This window comes from Emydura macquarii, unplaced genomic scaffold, assembly GCF_026122565.2.
Source record: "Emydura macquarii macquarii isolate MOO-44397 ecotype Brisbane River unplaced genomic scaffold, CSIRO-AGI_Emac_v2 contig_2897, whole genome shotgun sequence".
Taxonomy (NCBI): Eukaryota; Metazoa; Chordata; order Testudines; family Chelidae; genus Emydura; species Emydura macquarii.
In genome coordinates, this window is record NW_027133034.1 from 54,631,277 (window position 1) to 54,653,203 (window position 21,927).

At 37.9% G+C, this 21,927-nt stretch overlaps 1 protein-coding gene across 3 annotated transcripts in view; it reads right to left on the minus strand.

The window, feature by feature from the left end:
* The window catches only part of CWC27 (CWC27 spliceosome associated cyclophilin), a 183,999-nt gene that overhangs the window by 144,662 nt on the left and 17,410 nt on the right, over window positions 1–21,927 (minus strand). For all 3 annotated transcript variants that reach the window (XM_067569143.1, XM_067569145.1, XM_067569144.1), the window contains 4 exons: window positions 19,600–19,669; window positions 14,616–14,695; window positions 13,182–13,215; window positions 9,360–9,535 (listed from right to left, as the gene is read on the minus strand). In XM_067569143.1, the coding sequence (XP_067425244.1) occupies window positions 9,360–9,535; window positions 13,182–13,215; window positions 14,616–14,695; window positions 19,600–19,669 (360 nt within the window). The remainder of the gene's footprint in view (window positions 1–9,359; window positions 9,536–13,181; window positions 13,216–14,615; window positions 14,696–19,599; window positions 19,670–21,927) is intronic.

Genomic DNA, 21,927 nt, shown 5'->3' on the forward strand with positions numbered 1-21,927 from the left:
TGTCTTGGTTTCACTGAGAATTAGTGTCCATTACCAGGAGTAAGTGGTCAGAGCATCTATGCCTTCAAGCCAATGGAAGTCATCACCAGTGCCAGCAATACAGAGATCATCATCATACATATTCTTCTCAGCCTGCATTTCAGGAAGGTTGCATGTGTATATACATTGAACAAAAAGGGAGACAAAACTGACCATTATGGAGCCATTTAAGGCAATTAATTTTCTCCCCAACTTGCAGGATGATGCTTTGACTGGTAATCATTTCTTGAATGAAGATACCATCAGCCCAAAGGGAATAACTTGCAACAGTTTAGCAATCTGCCAGCTGTGCCACACAGCATCACTGGCTGCCATCAGATCAATAAGGACTCCACCAACTTTTCTTCCTGACTCAAATGTGTTTTATATATGTCTTGAGTCAGACAGAGAAGTTTGTCTTGGATGCATCACCCCTCCCGAAGTCAGCGTGAATGTGTAGGATTGCATTAGCTCTTTTGGCCACAGTGTCACATAGGGAACACTTATTCAGCTTATTATCCACCTCAACCCCCAAATATTTTTCAGAATCACTGCTTCCCTGGGTAGAGTCCCCCTTCCTGTAAGTATGGCCTACATTTTGTTCCTAAATGTATACATTTACATTTAGCCTTATTAAAACACATATTATTTGCTAGTGCTCAATTTACCAATGGATCATAATTGCTCTATATCAGTGACATGTACTCTTCATTATTTACCACGCTCTCAATTTATGTTTTCCATCCAGGACATGGATAAAAATGTTAAATATGTAGGGCCAAGAACATCTGAATCTTTGAAGATATACCCATAATTAATTTTTGCAATTTTCGGAAGAAAGGGTTAAATAAATATGTCTTTATTTAATTATTGTGTTTGCAAGGCCTACATTAGAGGTTAGAGAGATTCCAGCTACATCCAGGAATAATTAATTTTACTGTGCTCCCTACATTTGTAATAACTGAACTTGTGAAATTAATTCATATACTGTTGGGAACTTTTCCCATTTCTATTGCCGTGTGATGTACAAAATTGCAAAAGAAGAATGATGATGCAGAACGTTCTGTTTGTGAGAAGATGTAGAATCATTTTCATGCAATACACAACCAAGACATTTTTATGTTCTTTCACTATTTGCTCCATAATTTACAAGCATTTTTTTTTTTAAAAAAAGATTTCACAATTTAATGTATGAAGTTAGTTTTCTGAATTACATCTCTGATGTTTATCTCCAATATGTTTAAGGAAAATGCACATTTACATGTCTAAACAAGTGTATTGATTAGAACTGAGTTTGTATAATTGAGCTACTACCAATAACATGAATCAGTGTTGCATCACTTCTTTTACATTTGGTATTAGTAATTTGAGCCTCTGGCTCAGAATAATCGCTCAGTCACTGACTCTGAAAAGTGTGTTCCTTCCTAATTCAGAATGATTTAGGAGAGAATCATATATAATAGATTTCTTTAAGGCATTTGACTTGTTATCATTTTGATTAAAACACTAGAACAATATAAAATGAACATGGCACACATTAAATGGATGAAAAACTGATTAAGTAATAGGGTCTCAAAATCTAACTCTAAATGGGGAATTGTCACTGAGTGAGTGTGTTTATGAATAAAACTGACCCAAAGCTGTATTTATAGATATTGATGAAACCTTAGGAAGAGTAAACTGGATCTTGAATTAAAGAATTTAAAATAATTCAATTAAAAAAGATCACTCAAAATTAACTTTGGCTACCCTTGTGATATTAAAGGATCCTCCTAGAGCTTCAAGAGATCATTCTGACATGCTCAGTGCGTTTTTAATGTTTATCCAAATTCTTAGAAAGTGTGATGGTGTCTTAAATGGACTCACCTTTTAAAAATATTACTTTATTCTACCAAAGCTTTTAGATATTTTATCTTGTAGATTCTGAAGCAGGCCTAGCATACAGAAGAGCTGGTGTAGTACTAATATTACCCTAACACCTAGGAGCGGTATCTTGGACCCAGACCCCCATTGTGCTAGGAGTGGTACAAACAAACAAAACAAAAAGACGGTTCTTTCCCCAAAGAGCTTACAATCTAAGACAAGAGACAAAATATGGGAGTTAGGACAATACAAGAAACAATGAGATGGGTGCAAAAGTCTACTATTAAAATACCAACTTTTAGACATGAAGGTACTGGTCTTGCTATAATCCAAGAGAAAGAAAATGCACACTTAATTTTTTAAATATGCAGCTAAAATCATTACAGGAGATGACTAAGAACAGAAATAGGAAACATCCATCCCATCACTAGTCAGATCTGTGTGGTTAATTCCAGAGATATTAGACCTTCCATTTGATTTTCAGATGTCACTATTCAATAATCTCAAACATTTCTTTCCACTCCTTTGTAGCTCAGTCATTCTGTATAGCTATTTTATGTATGCTGTTCAGCATAATATTGCCTTGCTATGGATGTTAAACTCTTAATTGACTGCAAAATTGATGATGTACATTGTGGCAGTGCCTTTCAGGACCCCAAAATGCTATCTATATTTGAATCAAGAGATTTGGAAGTGATACATAGAAATCATTTCAGCTGCCACAGAAATGCAGCCATCTCAGGTGACACAGACATGCAATGTCTATTTAGCAATTATAGCAATTTAGTATACAGCAATTACAAAATTTTAGAATGTGAATTGAAGTATTTGGCTCTGGCTACTGAAATTAAACACTTCTACCCATTTAAAAAACACCATGAGATCTTTAATTACCAGAACTGGAATGGGGAAACATTCTGTTTAATATTCTTTATTTGTGTTCCATCCCAAAAAGTTACCTTGAGTCATATGAAGCTCTTCAAATTTCCTTCTAGAAATTTAATTTCATACAGATGAGTGGACCTATTCCTGCAATTGTGGGGACTTTAAAACTATTTTTATCCATGGCCAGATCGTCTCTGTTCCTATAGGTAACCAATGCATCTCTGTATTATTTTGCTTATTTTTGTAATGTGGCTGCATACTATATACCATGCAAATAAAAAGTACAGAAAACAAATTCAACTACTGTATTTATAAATGTCTAGTACCCGAGCTCCACCTACAGGAGGAAAGCAAATGTATGTAAAGAAATGGTTTTAATGATTCACTATTCTAAAGAACCATTAGACTAGCAGGGGATCTCTCTCTACAAATACAAAACCTCCAACTGATCCTCTCAAGCCTTTAACAAGCAGAGGCTTGACATTTTCTAAGGCCAACTTGATGGAATTCTAAAACTGAATTTGACTCCTGATGCATGACTCTGAAATTTTCTTTTATCTGAAAGTATGTTTTTGATGTAACCAGCTGTTCTGAACTTAGAAGCCTAAGCGCCTGAAAGACTTCGGCATTTCCCTTTCATACACCAAAGATATAGGGAACTTGACAGAATTCTTGTTCCTCAGGCTTTAACACTAATGTTGAATTGAATGGTCTTCCAAGCAAGAAGATTTGTATACCAAAGTTTTAACACACACTGAAGCGACCAAAATTAGCTTCACCATTCTGAGTATAATCGCATTTACAGAAAGTGGTGCCTTGGATGTTGGTGCCATGAATTTCTGAAAGTGTCTATTGTTTCCACATTGTTTTCTCGGTTCAACTTTCTGACTTGTCAAATGGATTTTGTATTAAAAAAACAAGATGACAGACTGAACTGACTAGAACTGCTGGAAAATTTACCATACTTAGAAGCCATTATTCTGAATAAATTACTTTGAAAGTTCAAACACTCTGCTTACATGTTTAAAATTTCTGATGAGGTGAATAACTCTGATAGATACCAGATGTTTCTTGGCCCACTGAAATGCTACCAGAACCTCCCACTGAAGTCATGCACTGCTAATTCCACTCCCTGTCTGTGGACAGACAACTCCTGCAGCATTGTCTGCTCTGAACAACTTAAACTTGGGCTAGACTAGGTGGAGAAATCTCATGAGACTATCATAGCACTTATTTCCAGTACATTCACATGAAGAATTCATTCTTGAAGACAGAGTCACCAAATATGATAATGGGCTAACCATATCATCACACTGGAACCTAAGGTTAATACAACTGAAATTGGATCTAACAGTGGCATGCCTTTAATTTCCACATCAGAGAATGTCAGGTTCCTATCAGTTGGAAAAAAACAGATTCTAAAGTTTCATGCTACTGGTACAGTAAACGAAACTGTAATGAAAACTGTAGACACATATCCATGTCCACTAATGCTTAATTTGACAGAATCATGCACAATATATAAAGCACCTCTCCAAAGCTGAACATAGGACACAAAGACCTTCTTTGCTTGCCTTCGTTATGCACGAAGAGATGTTGTTTCAGAAAAATGAAGTGACACGCCCTTTGATGTTCCCAGTTCTGGGATGGCTATTTAATGTGATTTTACTATTTAACAGATAACAAGGCTAGAGGGCTTAATAATGAATCAGCTGGGTGCGTCAATTTGAAAAATTTTCCTGAAAGAAAGAAAATTCAAGCACTTCTGCTTTAAAAGCAACCTTCAATAAGCTCTGAGTGTAAATCTTCAGACAATGTTTATATATCCTGAGGTCTAGGTTTAGAAGAAAAATAGAATTCTTAGTGAATTAACAGAATATACATCAGTCTCGTTGGATAGTCTTTTGATGCAGGACAATTTTACAGAAAATGTGCTGCAAATTAATGTCAAATAAATTTGTAAAATAAATCTATAGTTTAAATGAACTTTTATTTGAGAGTTAAACCATTATATCTTTATAGTGTTGGGGTTTTTTCCCACACCAAATGGGAGTCTGACTTTCCTCTGACATGGAAATTAAATTTGATTTTATTTAAATTGAGTTATTCTAGTTCAAAAAGAATGCACATTTTTATCTGGTTATGTAAATCAATTACACATTGATGTCATTGAACAAAAATAAATGAATAATTGTAATTGTGCCGTGTGTCATTTTTAAAAATTTGCTTTTGCTATTTCATGGAACATAACCTACTATGAAAAACATTTAATAAATATTTAAGACTAAATATGAGGAAAACGTTCTGAACTTGTCAATTTAGAATATGCTTTAAATTCATTTTAATTTAATGTCCAAATAATAAATAATAATAATAATAAAATAAACATCATAAATCTTTGGATTTCGTGAGTTTTTCCTATCCTCTGATCTGTCTCTAGTTTGCCTCCCTCATTCAAGAAGGGGCCCACATTTTCCCTGACCTTCTTGTTGCTAACATTACCCTAGAAACCCTTTTGTTACCCTTTATGCCCCTTGCTAGCTGCAACTCCAATTGTAATTATGCCTTCTTGATTTCACTCCTACATGATCAAGCAGTATTTTTATACTCCTCCCTAGTCATCTGACCAAACTTCCACTTCTTGTAAGCTTCCTTTTTGTATTTAAGCTCACCGAAGACTTCTTCGATAAGCCAAGCTGGTCACCTGCCATATTTGCTATTCTTTCTGCACATCGGGATGGTTTGCTCCTGCGCCTTCAATAAGGTTTCTTTAAAATACAGCCAGCTTTCTTGGACTCCTTTCCCCCTCATATTAGCCTCCCACAGGATACTGCTAATCAGCTCCCTGAGGGAGCCAAAGTCTGCTTTTCTGAAGTCCAGGGTCTGTATTCTGCTGTTCCCCTTTCTTCCTTTTGTCAGGATCCTGAACTCCATCATCTCATGGTCTGCTGCCCAGTGACTTCTACTTCCCCTACCAATTCTTTGCTGTTTGTGAGCAGTAGGTCACAAGGAGCATGGCTCCTAGCTGGTTCCTCTAGCACTTGCACCAGGAAGTTGTCCACAACACTCTCCAAAAACTTCCTGGATTGTCTGTGCATTGCTATATTGCTCTCCTAGCAGATGTCAGGGTGACTGAAGTCCCTCATGAGAACCAAGGCCTGTGATCTGCAAACTTTCCTTAGTTGTCTGAAGAAAGTCTCGTATACCTCATCCTTCTGGTCTGGTGGTCTATAACAGACGCCCACCATGACATCACCCTTGTTGCTCTCGCCTCTGTCTTAACCCAGAGATTCTCAACATGCTTTTCTCCAGTTTCATACTGGAGCTCTGAGCAGTCTTTTTGCTCTCTTACATACAGTGCAACTCCTCCACCTTTTCTTCTTTGCCTGTCCTTCTTGAACAATTTATACTCATCCATGATAGTGCTCCAGTCACATGAGTTACCCCGCCAACCTTCAGTTATTCCAATCAGAACACAGCTCCTTAATTGTACCAGGATTTCCATTTCCTCTTGCTTGTTTCCCAGGCTTCTTGCGTTTGTGCACAGCACCTAAGATAAGTAGCCAATTACGCTACTTTCTCAATATGAATCAGGAATCAGCTCTGCATCCTTGCTGAAAAAATGTACATGATTAACTGAATAATAGAGTGAGAAGAACTGAGAAGAACGACTATTCAAAATCATTTTTGAATTTTGTTTCAGGATTCCATTTATGCATAAGAGTCTTTGACTGTGGCTGTCTATCTGCAACAACTTTAGAGTCATCCGTTGGTACTTTTAGCAGCAGTGCTGCAACTAAATGTATTTCAGACAACAAAGTATCAATAGCAAGCAAAAGATTTCAATCATCCAGTAAAACCATCACCATGGATGGGTTTGTAGTAAGGACCAGCAAATACCAACAAGACACCATAGATGAAAAGATTGCTCAGTTCATTTATGCCACAAATTCTCCTTATTGCATTGTTAACAATAAACAGTTCATTGACATGGTTGAGTCCTCACGACCAGGCTACACTCCACCTGGTAGAGCCGACATTGGTGGAAGGTTGCTAGATACAGTGTATGAGAAGGAACTTGAACAGTGTGCAAGAAATACTGAGGGGAAATTTGCCATTTTAAGCCTTGACGGGTGGAGCAATGTACACAAGGATCCAGTAATATGTGCCTGTGTGACAACAGAAGATGGGGTTGCATATCTTTCAGAAACAATAGATACATCGGGAAATGCCCACACAACAGAATATTTAAAGGAAGTGGCAGTGAAAGCTGTAATAAACTGTGAACAAAAATTCAATTGTCACGTGCACAGTTTTGTCACAGACAATGCTGCAAACGTGGAAAAGATGAGAAGATACTTAGAAGAAGAAATGGAAGGATGCTCCTTAATAACATATGGCTGCAGTGCCCATTTAATGCATCTTTTAGTCAAAGACTTAAGTACGTCTTCTCCAGGAATAAAAGAAAATGTTGTTGAAGTCGCAAAATACGTCCATAACAACCATTTTGCTTCAGCTTCACTGAAGAGAGCAGAAGGATCCAAACTAATTCTCCCTCAAGATGTTGGATGGAATTCTGTGGTTGATTGTTTTGAACAATTTATTAAGAACTGGCCTATTCTCATAAAACTTTGTGAAGAAAACCGTGATAAAATAGATGGAAGTATCTCATCCAAAGTATCTAACATTGGATTAAAGAGGAATGTAGAGGATAAGCTCAGTGTACTGAAGCCTTTATCCATAGCCTTAAACAAACTTCAGAGAAACTGTTGCTGCATTGCTGATGCGTCGAAATTTGGAAGGCATTTCAAGAAACATTGAAGAAAGAAATACCTCACCAGAAAGTTAAACTGCAGGCAATAAAGAAGCGAATGGATCAAGCACTAACTCCACCTCATTTTCTTGAGAACATTCTCAACCCCAGATATAAAGGTAGATGCCTAACTTCTGAAGAAGATGATGTTGCCATGGCATGGACATCTCAAAATCACTCCTCAGTTACGCCAGTCATAATAAATTTCAGGGCTGGAGCGGAACCATTTAAACAGTACATGTTTACTGATGATGTTTTGAACAAAGTCACTCCCCTGAATTGGTGGAAATCATTAGCCAGGCACCTTGAAACAGTTCCTTCAGTTGCTAAGCCAACTTTTCACAGCAGTAGCTTCCTCTGCAGGCACAGAGAGAATATTTTCATTGTTTGGTATTATTCACTGAAAACTAAGAAATCGACTGAGTTTTGAAAAAGCAGAAAAACTTCGTATTTCTGTTTCAGTCTATGAATAAAAATGACAGTAGGAGTGGGGAAGATGAGAGCTGCTTGTAGAAGTTTTAAGGACAGCGTATGTTTAGTGTTGTGATGACTTGTCTGTTAGAGTTAATTATTTTTTTATTTTTTTTAATTTTCAAGAGTTTAAGGACAGCCGTCAACCAGCAACTCAGGAGACTGCTGCAATTGCAAATGTGAAACATTTATGTAACAGTTAAGATTTAGTTTCATAAAATATAAGTGCTATTGTGTTGTGTGTGAGATTTAGTTCTTACCATTCCTAATGTACTGCTGCTGCATCTGCTGCTTGACACAGGTAATGAGTATTATCTACCATTTCCTAAATTAATAAAAATCAACTTATTCAATAAATTACACAAAGTATACCCTCCTAGATGTTGTAAAATGCTGTACTGAGTAGTAAATTAACATGTTTTAGTGATCAGATTTGCACCATTGTTTAAGAAATATGTGAAGACCTGTCATTGGGAAACTTAATTTAAAATCAATGATTTTCTCTTGGTGATTTAAATCATGATTTAAATCGCCTTGATTTAAATCAATCCACCCTGCTTTCAAATCTAAGTTATTTAAATAGCTATACTGAAAACTCAACACACTGACCTAGCTATTTCAAGAAACACTATTTTTAAAGTGGCTTCACCATCTTTGCAGCAATTGAGGCAGGTGGCTGAACAGGATGAGATAATTAAAGGAGAACATTGTGTTCCTCAAAGCTACACAAGAACCATTGTTAAGGGCAGGGATCACTACAGATTACCGGAGTTTAGCATTTTAGTTACAAGATAAATTTGTAGAGCTCATATATAATAGTTTTTAGCTAAAAAACCCGTAAAACTCTGTCACATATGAAGTGGACTAATTATACACCTAAATTATCTTGCTACATCTTACAATATTCTATTATCTCTGACCACATCACATAGCTGAATTCACTCTCTATGGTGAATCAAATAGTAAACTATTGTATCAGAAAGACATCAGCAAAGTTACAAACGCCACAATTTTAACAAAGCTACCTTATTCTTACACCTGGGAAGAACAAAAGCCCATACATTATATAATTACCCTAAAACCATTCCTGCAGTAAATCAAACATTTAATTCAACTGCAGGATAAAAAATTAAGAAATGTGCTTATTATTGAAGTTAATAAGCAATACATTCATAGGGAAGGGCAAATCACATTTTTAACTACAGTAATTCAAATGTAATATGAAACTTTCTGTATAGTAAAAGCAATGCTAAAGCATTTTATTGTAAATAAATAAATTCAAGTCACGAAAACACTGCATGTTGCTTACCTGCGGCTAGTGGTTTTCTTCTCCGTTTCTGGTTCCTCTTTAAATGGTAGTTGAACATTTTCATTTTTATCTTTTCTCAACTTCTTAGCTATACGTTGTTTCATTTGATATTTCTCATCACTATCCATTTCACCTTCTTCATCATCACTATCATCATCTTTCTCCTCCTCTTCTTCCTACATTGATTTAAACAGAGAGCTTCAATTTTAGCTCTATTTTACTAGAGGATTTTTTAAGTTGGGAACAACTTCTCAGCAAGAGAGCTTATACAATGCTTACATTTATAATTTATATGCACACACATGCAAATATTTTATAATCACCACAAAATATGAACTATTTAAACAGAGGAACATATACTCTATATCTTTCAGAAGTAACTTAGATGAACCAGTAGTACCAATGAAGGACATCTATTTTTCAGAGCTACAGCACAAATAAGAGATATTTAAATATTATTTTAAAAAAAAAACCCAAACTATTTAATATTCTAAATAATTTATTCTTAAACTGTGGCCTATGTACTCCTTGGGGTCTGTCCAAAGCCAGCTAGTCATATGGTGCGGGGTGTCTTCATGGATTCCAGATTCTAAGCTTCATTAAAAGACAAATTAAATATTTTCTTAATATTAATTTTCCATGTAAACAATTTGTGTATTACTTAACACAGGATTGTTATTTAGTCCTGAATGAAGGGGAGGTAGTTCTATATAATAATCTCTCTATTAAGATATGTTCTATGCTATGAAAAGGTTTGACCGTCTCTGTTAACAATACACAAATAGAATTTAAAATTACAAGTCAATACATTTTTAAATAAAGTATGTGAAAAATCATTTCCTTTTTAGTGTTGTGACAGAACCTCAGTTCAGGGCTTCCAACCAGATTTTAATGAACAAGCATCCACATCATGATTGGTATACACAACAAAGACAATGAATGAAATATCATGGAAACTAACCTAACCATTCAACTCAAGAAACAGCACCAGCAGGGTTGCACCTGAGGCATGCTGATGGAGCGACAAGGGCAATCTCACACAACCACGCTAAGTCTATCCTTGTTGGAAAAGACCATGCAAGAGGAATTTAATTGTATATTATTATTTTAATTTACAATTAAAATAGTGGGTAATATCTAGGACTGCAAACTTTCTGTACTTCAAAACCTCCAAAATAACACTATAGCATCAATTTATGTACGTCCATTTTCTAAAACACCAATTATGTATGTCAAGATATTTTATAGACACGTAAACTGACGTGAGTCCTGCTAAAAAGAATTAACCATAGAGTCCAACTGTTTTAGATGTCTCTAATGATACTCGAGCAGAGGTCCACAAACTAGGGGACACGCCCCTCTTGGGGGGCACAGAGGAACGTTCGGGGGGACAAGGCCCGGCCAAGCCCCACAGTGGGCAGGGAGGGAGTACCACTCAGTCCTGCTCTGCCTCAAGTCTGCTCCAGCCCCAACCGCAGACTCCACTCCCGGCTCAGCTGCAGCCTCTGCCCCAAGTCACAGCCCCTACGCCTGACCCCAAGGCTCAGCCCTAGCCACTACTCCCAGGCTCAGCCCCCAGCCCTGACTGCAGCCCCTCAACTGTGGCCCCACTCCCATACACAGCCCCTGACCATGACAATGGCCCTACTCCCAGCCCTACTGGAGGATTTGGGGGCTTTGCGGACTACTGTACTAGAAAAAAAAGTTTGGGGACCACTGTTCTAGAGACAAAGAGAGAAAGGACTGAACATCAGTGCCTTTAGTATTTCACTGACAGAATCTTCACTAGTTTTGTTTTAAATCTCATATGTTCTAAAGTGAATGCAATCTTTCTCATAACATGATACATATTTATTATCTGTTCATACATATGCAATCATATGTACTTGTATACTGTACTTGCCAGAGTAGCGAAAGATGGAGATCTCCATTTTGTGAGGCACAAAGTATTGAATATGTTGTAATTTTAATAATCTGAACACTGAAGAATTATCCTTGAAACTATTTGGACAGACAATATAAAAAATGAAAAGTTTCAACTATCTAGGTTCCAGAATCCAGGAAAATGGGGAAACGGAGGATGAAATTAGAGTTAGGATAATAAATGCCTGGCTCAAATGCAGAGAGAAGTGGTGTACTACATGACAGGAAGATACCAGTACAATTAAAAGAGACGTCTATAAAACAGTGATCCATCCCGTTTTAAGGTATGGCACTTAGTGTTGGCCAACAAAGAAGAAATATGAACAAATGCTCTGTGTTCCACAGAAATGAAAATATTCAGATGGATGAGTGGGGTATGCAAGAATGACCACATGTGGAATGTGTATGTTAGAGACAAGCCCAAAGTAATACCCATAGATGAAAAAATGAGAGAGTGCAGACTCTGATGGCTTGATCGTGTGAAGCACATTGCTGACAACTATGTGGATAAAAAAGTCCAACAAATCAAGACTGAAGGAAAAAGACGAAGCCCAATCCAAGAAGACATAATAGGATGTCATAAAGAAAGACATTGGTGTGTGGTGTGATAGAGGATATGGCACTGAACAGAGCACTTTGGAGCGAGGAATTGTAGAGCAGAACCCATTTGATGGGTTTAATGCAAGGAAGAAGAAGATATAGGTCTTGTGTTGAATTGGTCAGCCATTAAGTTGACTGGTTGGTATCCACCCCAGGTCCTCAAAGATTCTGGAATCTACCCCAGGTCCTCAAAGATGCTGGAATCTACATGAATGGTAACAAGAAGGATTTCTACAGGTATGTTAGTAACAAGAAAGTGGTCAAGGAAAGTGTGGACCCCTTACAGAATGGGGGAAGCAACCTACTGACAGATGATGTGGAAAAAGCTGAAGTACTCAATGCTTTTTTTGTCTCTGTCTTTACAGACAAGGTCAGCTCCTGGACTACTGCACCGGGCAGCACAGAATGGAGAGGAAGTGAGCAGCCTTAAGTGGTGAAAAAACAGGTTCACGGCTATTTAGAAAGGCTAGTCATGCACAAATCCATGGGACTGGATGCAATGCATCCGAGAGTGCTGAGGAAGTTGGCTGATGTGACTGCAGAGCCATTGGCCATTATCTTTGAAAACTCTTGGCGATCGGGGGAGGTCCCGGATGATTGGAAAAAGGCAATTATAGTGCCCATCTTCAAAAAAGGGAAGGAGGAAGATCCGGGGAACTACAGACCAGTCAGCCTCACCTCAGTCTCTGGAAAAATCATGGAATAAGTTCTTAAGGAATCTATTTTGAGGCACTTGGAAGAGAGGAAGCTGATCACGAACAATTAGCATGGATTCACCAAGGGCAAGTCATGTCTGACCAACCTGATTGCCTTCTATGATGAGATGACTGACTCTGTGGATGTGGGGAAAGCGGTGGACGTGATATAACAGTGTGCCCTTATTGCCTAGAAGGTTAACGACATACTGTGCTACATTACTGATATTTGTTTCATTACATAATTTTTTCTCTGAGGCAATTTCTTTTCTTCTTGATTGGTTTTATCACTTTGGAGGAGCTTTGTCTGCCACATACTTAAGCTACTGGCAGAAATGTTTCGTCAGCAGTCTTTGAAGAATGTAAGAGGAGGTATGTGGCAAGTCAGGGTCACATTCTATCCTGCTAAGATAGCTCATACTGGCCAAAACTTAAGAACTTTGAGGGTTTGATTAGGCTAATCTGAGACCCACTGTCAAAATCCTGGTGGAAACTGTATCTTTAGTGTATTACCTTATCCTTAAGGACAATTATTCACATTAAATATAGAATGAGTATCTACAGTGAGTCAAAATTTTCTGTTTGCAAAAGAAGTGTCACTCACCTCATCTGAATCCCTCGCTTCATTTGCTTTTTCACTAAAGAAAAAAAAAGAGAAACAGTTCACATAAGACAGTATTTTCTTCTCTAAAGCACTTTGAATCTGTTGAAACAGATAAGAGTAGTATTTTAAAACAGTACAAGAATTCACTCAGGTTACCTATTTGAAACTATGCAAGAACTCCACCAATCTAGCCATTTACATCATGCTCATCATTATAGTATCAGTTGATCATATTTTTCCACCAAATGATTGTAATACCCACTAGCTAGAAAAGTTCAAAAATGTGAGATAGACCAGTAATAAAACACAATGCTATCACATGAGGGATATGTTCTGTTAGTGAGCACATCACAAGACCTCTAAACCAAAACAGCAATGTATGCATTTTCTGGGAATCTGGAGGAGCACTTTGTGCTCTTAAACCAAGCAATTCTGGCCCAAGTGAAGAGCACAATGGTCAAGTGGAGAAAAGACAGTGTCGGTATAACCCCTTAGACAAATTATGGTGGCCCTAGAGACCAATTTGGATAAAGATGAAGCAGTATGATACCTCATCTACACTTAATTTGAATAAGTATGAAAAGAGGTAGCTCCTGAAAGCAATAATGGCAATCAAAAGAATTATACTGAAAAATTGAAAAGCAAAACTATGCCATGTGTTGATTTTTCAACTACTGGATATACTAGAATGAAATGTAAAACCAAAAACCCAAACTCCCTTTATCCATACTAGTAAGATGAACATCAATGATCGCACATGTAAACCATTCCTGGACTAGTACTGTGAGTAGTTGGCATCTGGGATGGCCTTCTCTGTGATTGCACATTTTATGGGATTTATTGGGATTTAGGAGAGAACAGCAACAACCAGACTGCTTTCTCTTCTTTTTGTTGTTGTTGGTGGGATTCTTCTCTATTACTCCCTATTCCTAAACTCTTTAGTCTCCAACTTGTCTTTATCATTCATCTACCCACAAAACAAACAAACAGATCTTTATTACTGATTGATAGGCAATCTTTCATAGAGCATAAATCAGTAGGTTTTTTTTACTAATCGTATATAATCTCTCAATATCTAGTTTTCTAAACAGCTACTATGTATAATATTATGCATGTATAATGTATTATGCACATTCAGTGAAATCTGTTTAAAGGAACCTAAAGGCCAAGATTTTATAGCGCTCCAAGCCAATATGAAGGTTCCCATCACCAGAGACATGGTGAGAGTGGGCTGGAAAAGAAACATTTTGGCACCTACAGTGACTTGAATTTAATGAAAAAATAGTTTTATTCAGGAAAACCTGTGTGGAGAGAACTGTTACTCAGAAGAAGAGACGTACAGAAAAGTAATGGATAAAATGAAAATGCTTAGTGCAAAGAGATCTAACATATGGAAAGTGAAGCAGTTCTGCAGATTAGAACTACTGTACTCACCTTTTAACAGCAGGAACTGAGCTTAGATGTGGATCATCCTTCAGCAAGTCATGACTACTTTTACTTTTTCCCTTCATACTCTATAAAATATAAATAAATAAAATAAAAGTTACACAAACATATTTAGGAGAGTAGGAAGTGAAGAGAGGGGAGTCTGGTAAAAGAAATGATCATTTCTTTCCTTTTCATTTTAGCCCAAGAAGTAAGAGAGAGAAGCAAAAAAGGAGCTATTGTGACATAACTCTGCCTATAAAGGGGACTGGCTAGTTAATTCTACAAATTTAATACCTCTTTCAGCAATAAAAGTGCTATTAAATCTAAAAAATTACATAAGAAAAGTTTCAGAGAAACAGTGCACTGCCACCAACACAATACAATAGAAAGGTGGGATGTCTCTACTGGTGTAGACAAACTTGAGTAACCAAACAGGTAAGAAAGTTCATCATCTCTCCATGCAAATTCAGACAATTGACATTTATAACAGCGGTATCATCACTAGAATAGACAGACAGTAAATACCTAGAAAAACAGAGATTAAACAACCTAGAGTGTAGCATTCAGGAACCACTTATTGAAGATAGTATCCATAGAACCTGATAGAACAAATCTAAAGATCTGACAAAACTCCTAAGTCCTCATATACAGAGATTCTAGTAGGAACCAAAGAGACAGGGTGAATATGGACTACGGCTTGACAGACAATGGAGCCTTTATACACCACATAGCTTATGTTTCAGTAATGCAGTACTTTAAGAAACTCAATATCAACTGCTTGAGGCTTCAGGAAAGTGCCACTGAGCACATCCTGAGGGAAGAAAAGTGTCAGAAAAGTCACATCTAAAGATTTAATTTTTTAACCTGCATTAGCCCCTGTAGACACTATCAACTTTGTATTATGTGGAAGTCAGACTTTTTTACCCATTTAGCGATGTGAAAATTACTTGTTCCAGCAAGTCCCTTCTTCTTCATGTGTTCAAAAGCCAGGCCAACAGACATGCTGTAGTCTAGGAAGAGAGCCAGCAGTTTTGAAGACAAAGGCCTACTGAGTCAACGTGAGGTGACCAGGACAGCTAATGTGAATAAGCAGAGTTTTCATCCCACTTTCCTGAACCACCTCCTGAGTTGGCAGTTTTTGGGGAGGGGAGTAGCTCCTGTCTCGCTGTTCTAGCGATGGTTTCGCAGCTGTCTGCCTTCTGTCTCACACCACAGTCCTGTTGTAATAACTGAGGCCTGACAAACCAACTCCAATTGTGAGTTCAACTGTGGAAAGTGAATAAAAGTTTATAAAACATTCCAATCACCTATAACAAATAAACTTTCATAGGAAAAGGTACAAAAAAAAAAAAAAAAAAGAGACAAAAAGACTGAATTAGTCCAAATAAAAAGGCCTACAGATATAACTTAAGGACTGCATTGAGATCATGCTTGGTAAACAAAAGGAGCATGGGACTGGAAGTCAGTGGACCAAAATTGGTGTGTTGGAAATTAGGCCTAAGTGGGAAACGAAATAATGAGAGGATGAGCTCTTTTGCCCATCACCACTTTTCAGGGTCCTTATTAAAAGAGACTTGGTGGCAAAAGGGGGAAGTAGACAGACTGATGAATCCCTGGAAGAGGTGGAAAGGCTGGCAGGCCTCCCCTTTAATCCAAAGAGTCTCTCCTTCCTTTATGCATCATCACATCATTATGGCACCCAGACCTCAGCGTGCTAGTAGGGGCATCTGACCATCACCACTCTGACATCACAAACTCTAGCCTGAGACATCGGAGACCCTGCTCTGTCATCCCTACCCATGTCCACCCTCCACTATTTTCCTCCTATCTTATCTCTCTCCGTTTTTCACGCAATCCTAAAACCTACTGTACCACATGGAACCAGCACAATGAGATGAGACTGCCCATCCAGCACTGATCAGCCTGAAAGACCTGTAAGGAGGAGAGGGACCTGATCAGATCAGCCAGATGACATCCCAGACTGGGGAAGCAAGCCTGAATTCACAGGAACAACTGTGGTGTTGCCAGCACAGAGCATCAATCCGTGCCTGTCCAGGTGTTTGGTATCATGACAACATCAACAAAACCCATATTTTCCTCAGCTTTCCTCATCCTCTCTTTTTCCTCCTTGTGTCTGTTTTGTCAGAGGCAGAGAAGATGACTGCCATTCACACCTCAGAAGCGAAAAGAACTAACCCTTTCTTCCCCACCAAGAAGGATTGCCTGACAAAATGAGACGCAAACTGACAGCCACTCTCTAAAAAAGGGACTTAAATAGGTTTTGATTAAGTTTGTTCTGCATAAGTATTCAATTTCAATTCCAAAATATAAATATCGTTTTCAGATTTTTCTTCTCTTGTGTATCCTGATCAATAAATTTCCAAACTTTGGCATGAATTTTCTAGTGTGTTTGCCATAGTACTAAGGAGACTGAGGTCTCAGTACTCAAAAGCCCAGCCACATTAAACTTTTTGGTATTATACAGTGACATGGTCATGTTTACATCTTTGACTCTCTGGGTGCATTTATTCCATCAAAGTTAATACAACAGTCCCTTCAACTCTCTTACCTTTTTATTCTCTTGCGTTGAAGCCAATAGGACCTACCTGATCTGGCTACCAAATTAGTTAGCAGCATAGTCCTGCATCTGCACCATTTTAGAACCTGACATCCTGACATGCTCATCTCTGAACTTATAATTAAGGATTCTGGCTATGGGATGTCATGAACCAGAGGGCGCGAACCCAGGACTGCAGTGTTCCTGAGACCAGCCATGCTCCAATCCTCCATCTGGTGGCCTACTGACAATCTGGGACCCCTAAAGCTCAGCCCCAGTTTGAGGCTCCACCCATAAGATCCTATTGGCAGAGTCCAGGAGCAACTGGCTGCCCCTACTTAAGCCAGCAGCAGGAACAGGAAATTGTTCAAACAACTGGGCTCCACCCTGTTTTGGACTTTGTGCTTTCTGCTCCTGCTCCCCTGGCTTGATTTCCTGATCCAGCGTGACTCCTGGCTTGATTTCCTGATCCAGCGTGACTCCTGGCATCTGACTGATGGTTCTGATCTTCAGTTTGTCTCCTGCTTTTGACAACCCACTTTCCCCCTTGGATCCTGACCCAGCCGACACTTGACTCCTGTCTCGTGATTGCAGACTCTGGCTCTGACTACTAAGTCTGGTCATCCATGAGTCAGCCAAGAAACAGGGGCAGAGAAAGAAAGTTAGGTGGCTGGGCCTAACTACCAAAAGTGAAAGAATGCCCATTTCTAGTGCTATGGGAATGCAGATCTAGAGAAAATCACCTATTTAATAGGTAGGCAACCAGGTCTACATAAAGAGTTTTCCCTCATTTACAACAAATAAGGAAGAATGCTGACTGGTACAATTCTCATTCCTTTTGACTAGATGTACTCCAGCTCAGTCAATCTGAATGTGTACAATGAAGGAGTAGTAGTGACCAAAGATAGTCATCAGGCTTCAGCCCTGAGTGGAAGAAAGGATGATGTTGAAAACAGTGACAATGAAGGGGAAAGGAGAGAGAATTTGGGAAGAAAAATTAGACCACTTTAGAACATTTTAAGCTTAAACTGATGGCAAGTCATCCAGATGAAGGTGTCAAAGAGACAGTCTGAGATGCAAGATGAAATGGAAAATCATGGGTCAGGAATGTAAAGGTAGATACGTGAGCAGTCAATATAGAGAAGACAGCTGAGTTGGTATGAGCAATAAGACCCATCAAAAGGAGAAAAGAGGAGAGGACCAAGAACATAACCCTAAGAAACATTATCCTCAGAATGGCAGAAGGAAGGATGGGGACTTGCCAAAAGATGTAACAGGATGAACCAAAGAGGTAAGAGGAGAACCGGTGAAGAAACACCAGTTTGTAAAACCCAAGGGAGGGTAGGTGTTTGTGAATAAGGCTATGATCAGCAACATGAAAACACAGAGAAGTCAAAGGATGAAGATGTAGTAGAGGTCCTGAGATTTGGCCAAGAAGAGATCATTAGTGATCCTGATGAGAGCAGTTTTAGTTGAGTAGAAAGGATGGAAGCTAGACTGGTGGGGGATGAGGATGATGTAGGAGGGAAAGTCAAGGCAATGGTTAATTTAGCTATCCACATTTGAAAATATTCCCCTAGGTTTTCAGAAAAAGGCAACTTTTTTTAGATAATATTCCTTCTGACCCTTTGACCTCCATGGTAGAGAGCTGACTGCTCTGTGTATCCAAGCAACTGGACTTTGTAATAAACAATTACAGTGACACAAAACTTTTTTTAAAACTTCTTTCCTTTAAAAAATAAACGTTGGAAAGTACAAAAACACATTTAAATAAACGTTGCTTAGTTAAAGTTAAGCACTTGAAAATCAGAAGGACCCTGAATTATGGTACCAATGTAACCTTAATTCTGCCTCCTTTGCATATTCACCATGATATAGCCTTTAATTACATGATCACATACTGGTTTTTTCCACAGGATGCCTGCCTCGTTCAGTGCACAGGATAGATGCACAAAGGGATAGAATTATGGTTGAATAGACAACCACCAATCAGGCAGTTCCTAACTTTTGAATTTTCATTTTGCAAGCTAAACAACTTTCTTTTAATGGTTTATACACGTGCACAAACATACACAGAGTATGTATGGGCTTTGAACGGCAGAATGACCAATATGCTATAAAGTGTAACAATACTATGTTTAAAGAAAGCAACAACAAAACAATTGTATAAATCAGAAAACTAAAATCATATTCAAAATTGGACAAGACAAAAAATTAATTTATATAAGAAGCACTAAAGGACTGCAATAGGTGAGAACAGAATGTGGTAAACTAAGCATGCAACTCCTACCTACCCCAATCTACAAAAACTACAAAATGAAAAACTTTCAAGGTTTCAAACTGATAGAATATTGCTATAAAACAATGATGTAAAAAGAAAAAAAAGTGAGGACAGGAGATGAAGAGTAACAGACAAGTAATTGGAAACTGTACCTGACTAACTCTGTTGACTTCCACTTCTTCCTCTTCAGCTTCCTCTCCAAATGAAAGCAAGTTAAAATTTCTTTAAAAAACAAAAAACACATTTTGATCCAGTGGCATTTTAAACATGTAAACAACAAATATGAAATTTCAAAATTCCAGTAAATAAATCATCTTCTCTAGTAAATAACTGGCATTATCTTATTTAAACCATTAGCTACATGGTCGTTACTCCACCTCCATTATACAAAGGTATTTTTAGTTCTCATAACTTTGCCAAACTTCAACTTTTTGGGCCAAAATTTTCCATTTCAGGTGTCTGCCTCAAGCTGATTTTTTTTGGGCAGTTAGTGGGACATAAGTTTCAGCTAAAATCATCTACAGACTTCTCAAAAAGAGATTAGGGAAATAAGCATTGGTTTTTGCCCATGTTACAAAATTATTACAACGATTTTGTTGAGAAGATGTGGCACCTCTTGCTTTAAAGCAGGGGCTAGAAAAGTAACAGGGGGTTAGTTGTCCTAGTGTCAGGAGTGAACCTTTTGCCATCCTCATGAAAATTCACCCAAATTTGGTCTGAAAAGACTGCAATTTGCACAATTGCTCCTCCTGGCTACAAGAGATTGTGGTGCAAGGCACAGGAACTGAGAGCAGGGAGACTGCTTGTACGTAGTCATCTTGGGGGAAAAGGCAGAAGCCAAATGATACAAATGAGATCAGCAAAAGGAATCTATAACCATTACATCACATTCCCCTCCAGAACCTGGAATTGAATCCAAACCAGGAGTCCTGAATCTCTACATTTCTCTGTCTGCAAATAGGCGTAAAACTCAATGTCAAATTGTGCATGTCATCCCTCTCCAAAGCACCTGATCCACACAGAGGACAACAGCCTTTTACTACTACCAGTTACTCAGTTGGCTTAAGTGATGAGGGTCTGGACTGTTATCTAACAACCTGAATGTTGCTGATGACCCAATATACAGAATTTGTTTTTTCATTTTGGTGGGTTTTGTTTTTCTTTTTAAACTAGGAATTTTCTCTAAAAAACCTGTTACAAGATTGTTAAGGTTGCAAAACACTCAAATGTTAAGAAATGCCAGCATTAAGGCTGCCCAAGCAAACTTAATTTGTCCCCCTGTGCATATGCATTATCATACAATTTTTAATTACATAATTACAAGCTCTTTTTCCCCAGGCCTTTGTCTCATTCATTGAAGGGCTAGTTAGTTATTAGATATTTCTTTTTATGAACCTCGTTCAAAATATGTGGCCTCAAACTTTTTTTTTTTTACTATACAACATCCAAACCGTGCACTGAATAAAAAAATAATTACTCATCAATGTTGCTATGGTACGCTCACTGTAGCCTCTTAGTGCTTCACAAATATTAATGAATTTATCAATACAATGCCTCTGTGAGATTAGGTGATGGTATTATCCCCATTTTACAGCTGGGGAACCAAGGCATAAAGATATTAAGGCTAAAATTGCCAAAAGCGTCCGCTAATTTTGCGTGCTAAACTTGAGACCTTAGAGGACCTGATTTTCCAGAGTACCTAGCATTTTTATAGCACTTTATACATACAAAATATATCTCCTACAGACTTCACATGCAGATGTGAGCACTCAATACTTCTGCAAATTTGACATCAAATGTCTCCCACCTGACATCCAGAAAATGAGAACACATCATAAAGTGACCAATTGTGAATATTTTAGTTTAAATGACTTTCCCAACATCACAAAGGAACTCTGTGGCAGAAGCAGTGATAAAATCAAATTCTCCATTTCCTTGACCATAAGACCATCCCTTTTTCTTGCAATCCCTTGTCACATTAATTACACACTTTCCAATTTCTTCATCAAATGCGGGGCCCTACAGAAAATTATGTCAATCACTACAGCGTTGATTCTTTCCCAGAAAATCATCCGTCCAATGCACAGAATGACGTGCAGGTAACATGGACAAAGTAGTGTATAATCGTGAAATAAGAGACTATCATGATGCATACATACAAGAGGCCCATATTAAGGTTTATTCTGGCATTTCCTAATTTATGACTCCTTCACTTTGCAACCTTAATGTTCTTTAAACCAGTGGTTCTCAACCTTTCCAAACTATTGTACTAATTTCAGGTGTCTGATTTGTCTTGTGTACCCCAAGTTTTACCTCATTTAACTACTTGCTTACAAAATCAGACAAAAATACGGAAGTGTCACAGCACCCTGCTACTGAAAAATTGCTTACTCTCTCATTTTTACCATATAATTATAAAATAAATCAATTGGAATACAAATATTGTAGTTATATTTCACTGTATAGTATATAGAGCAGTA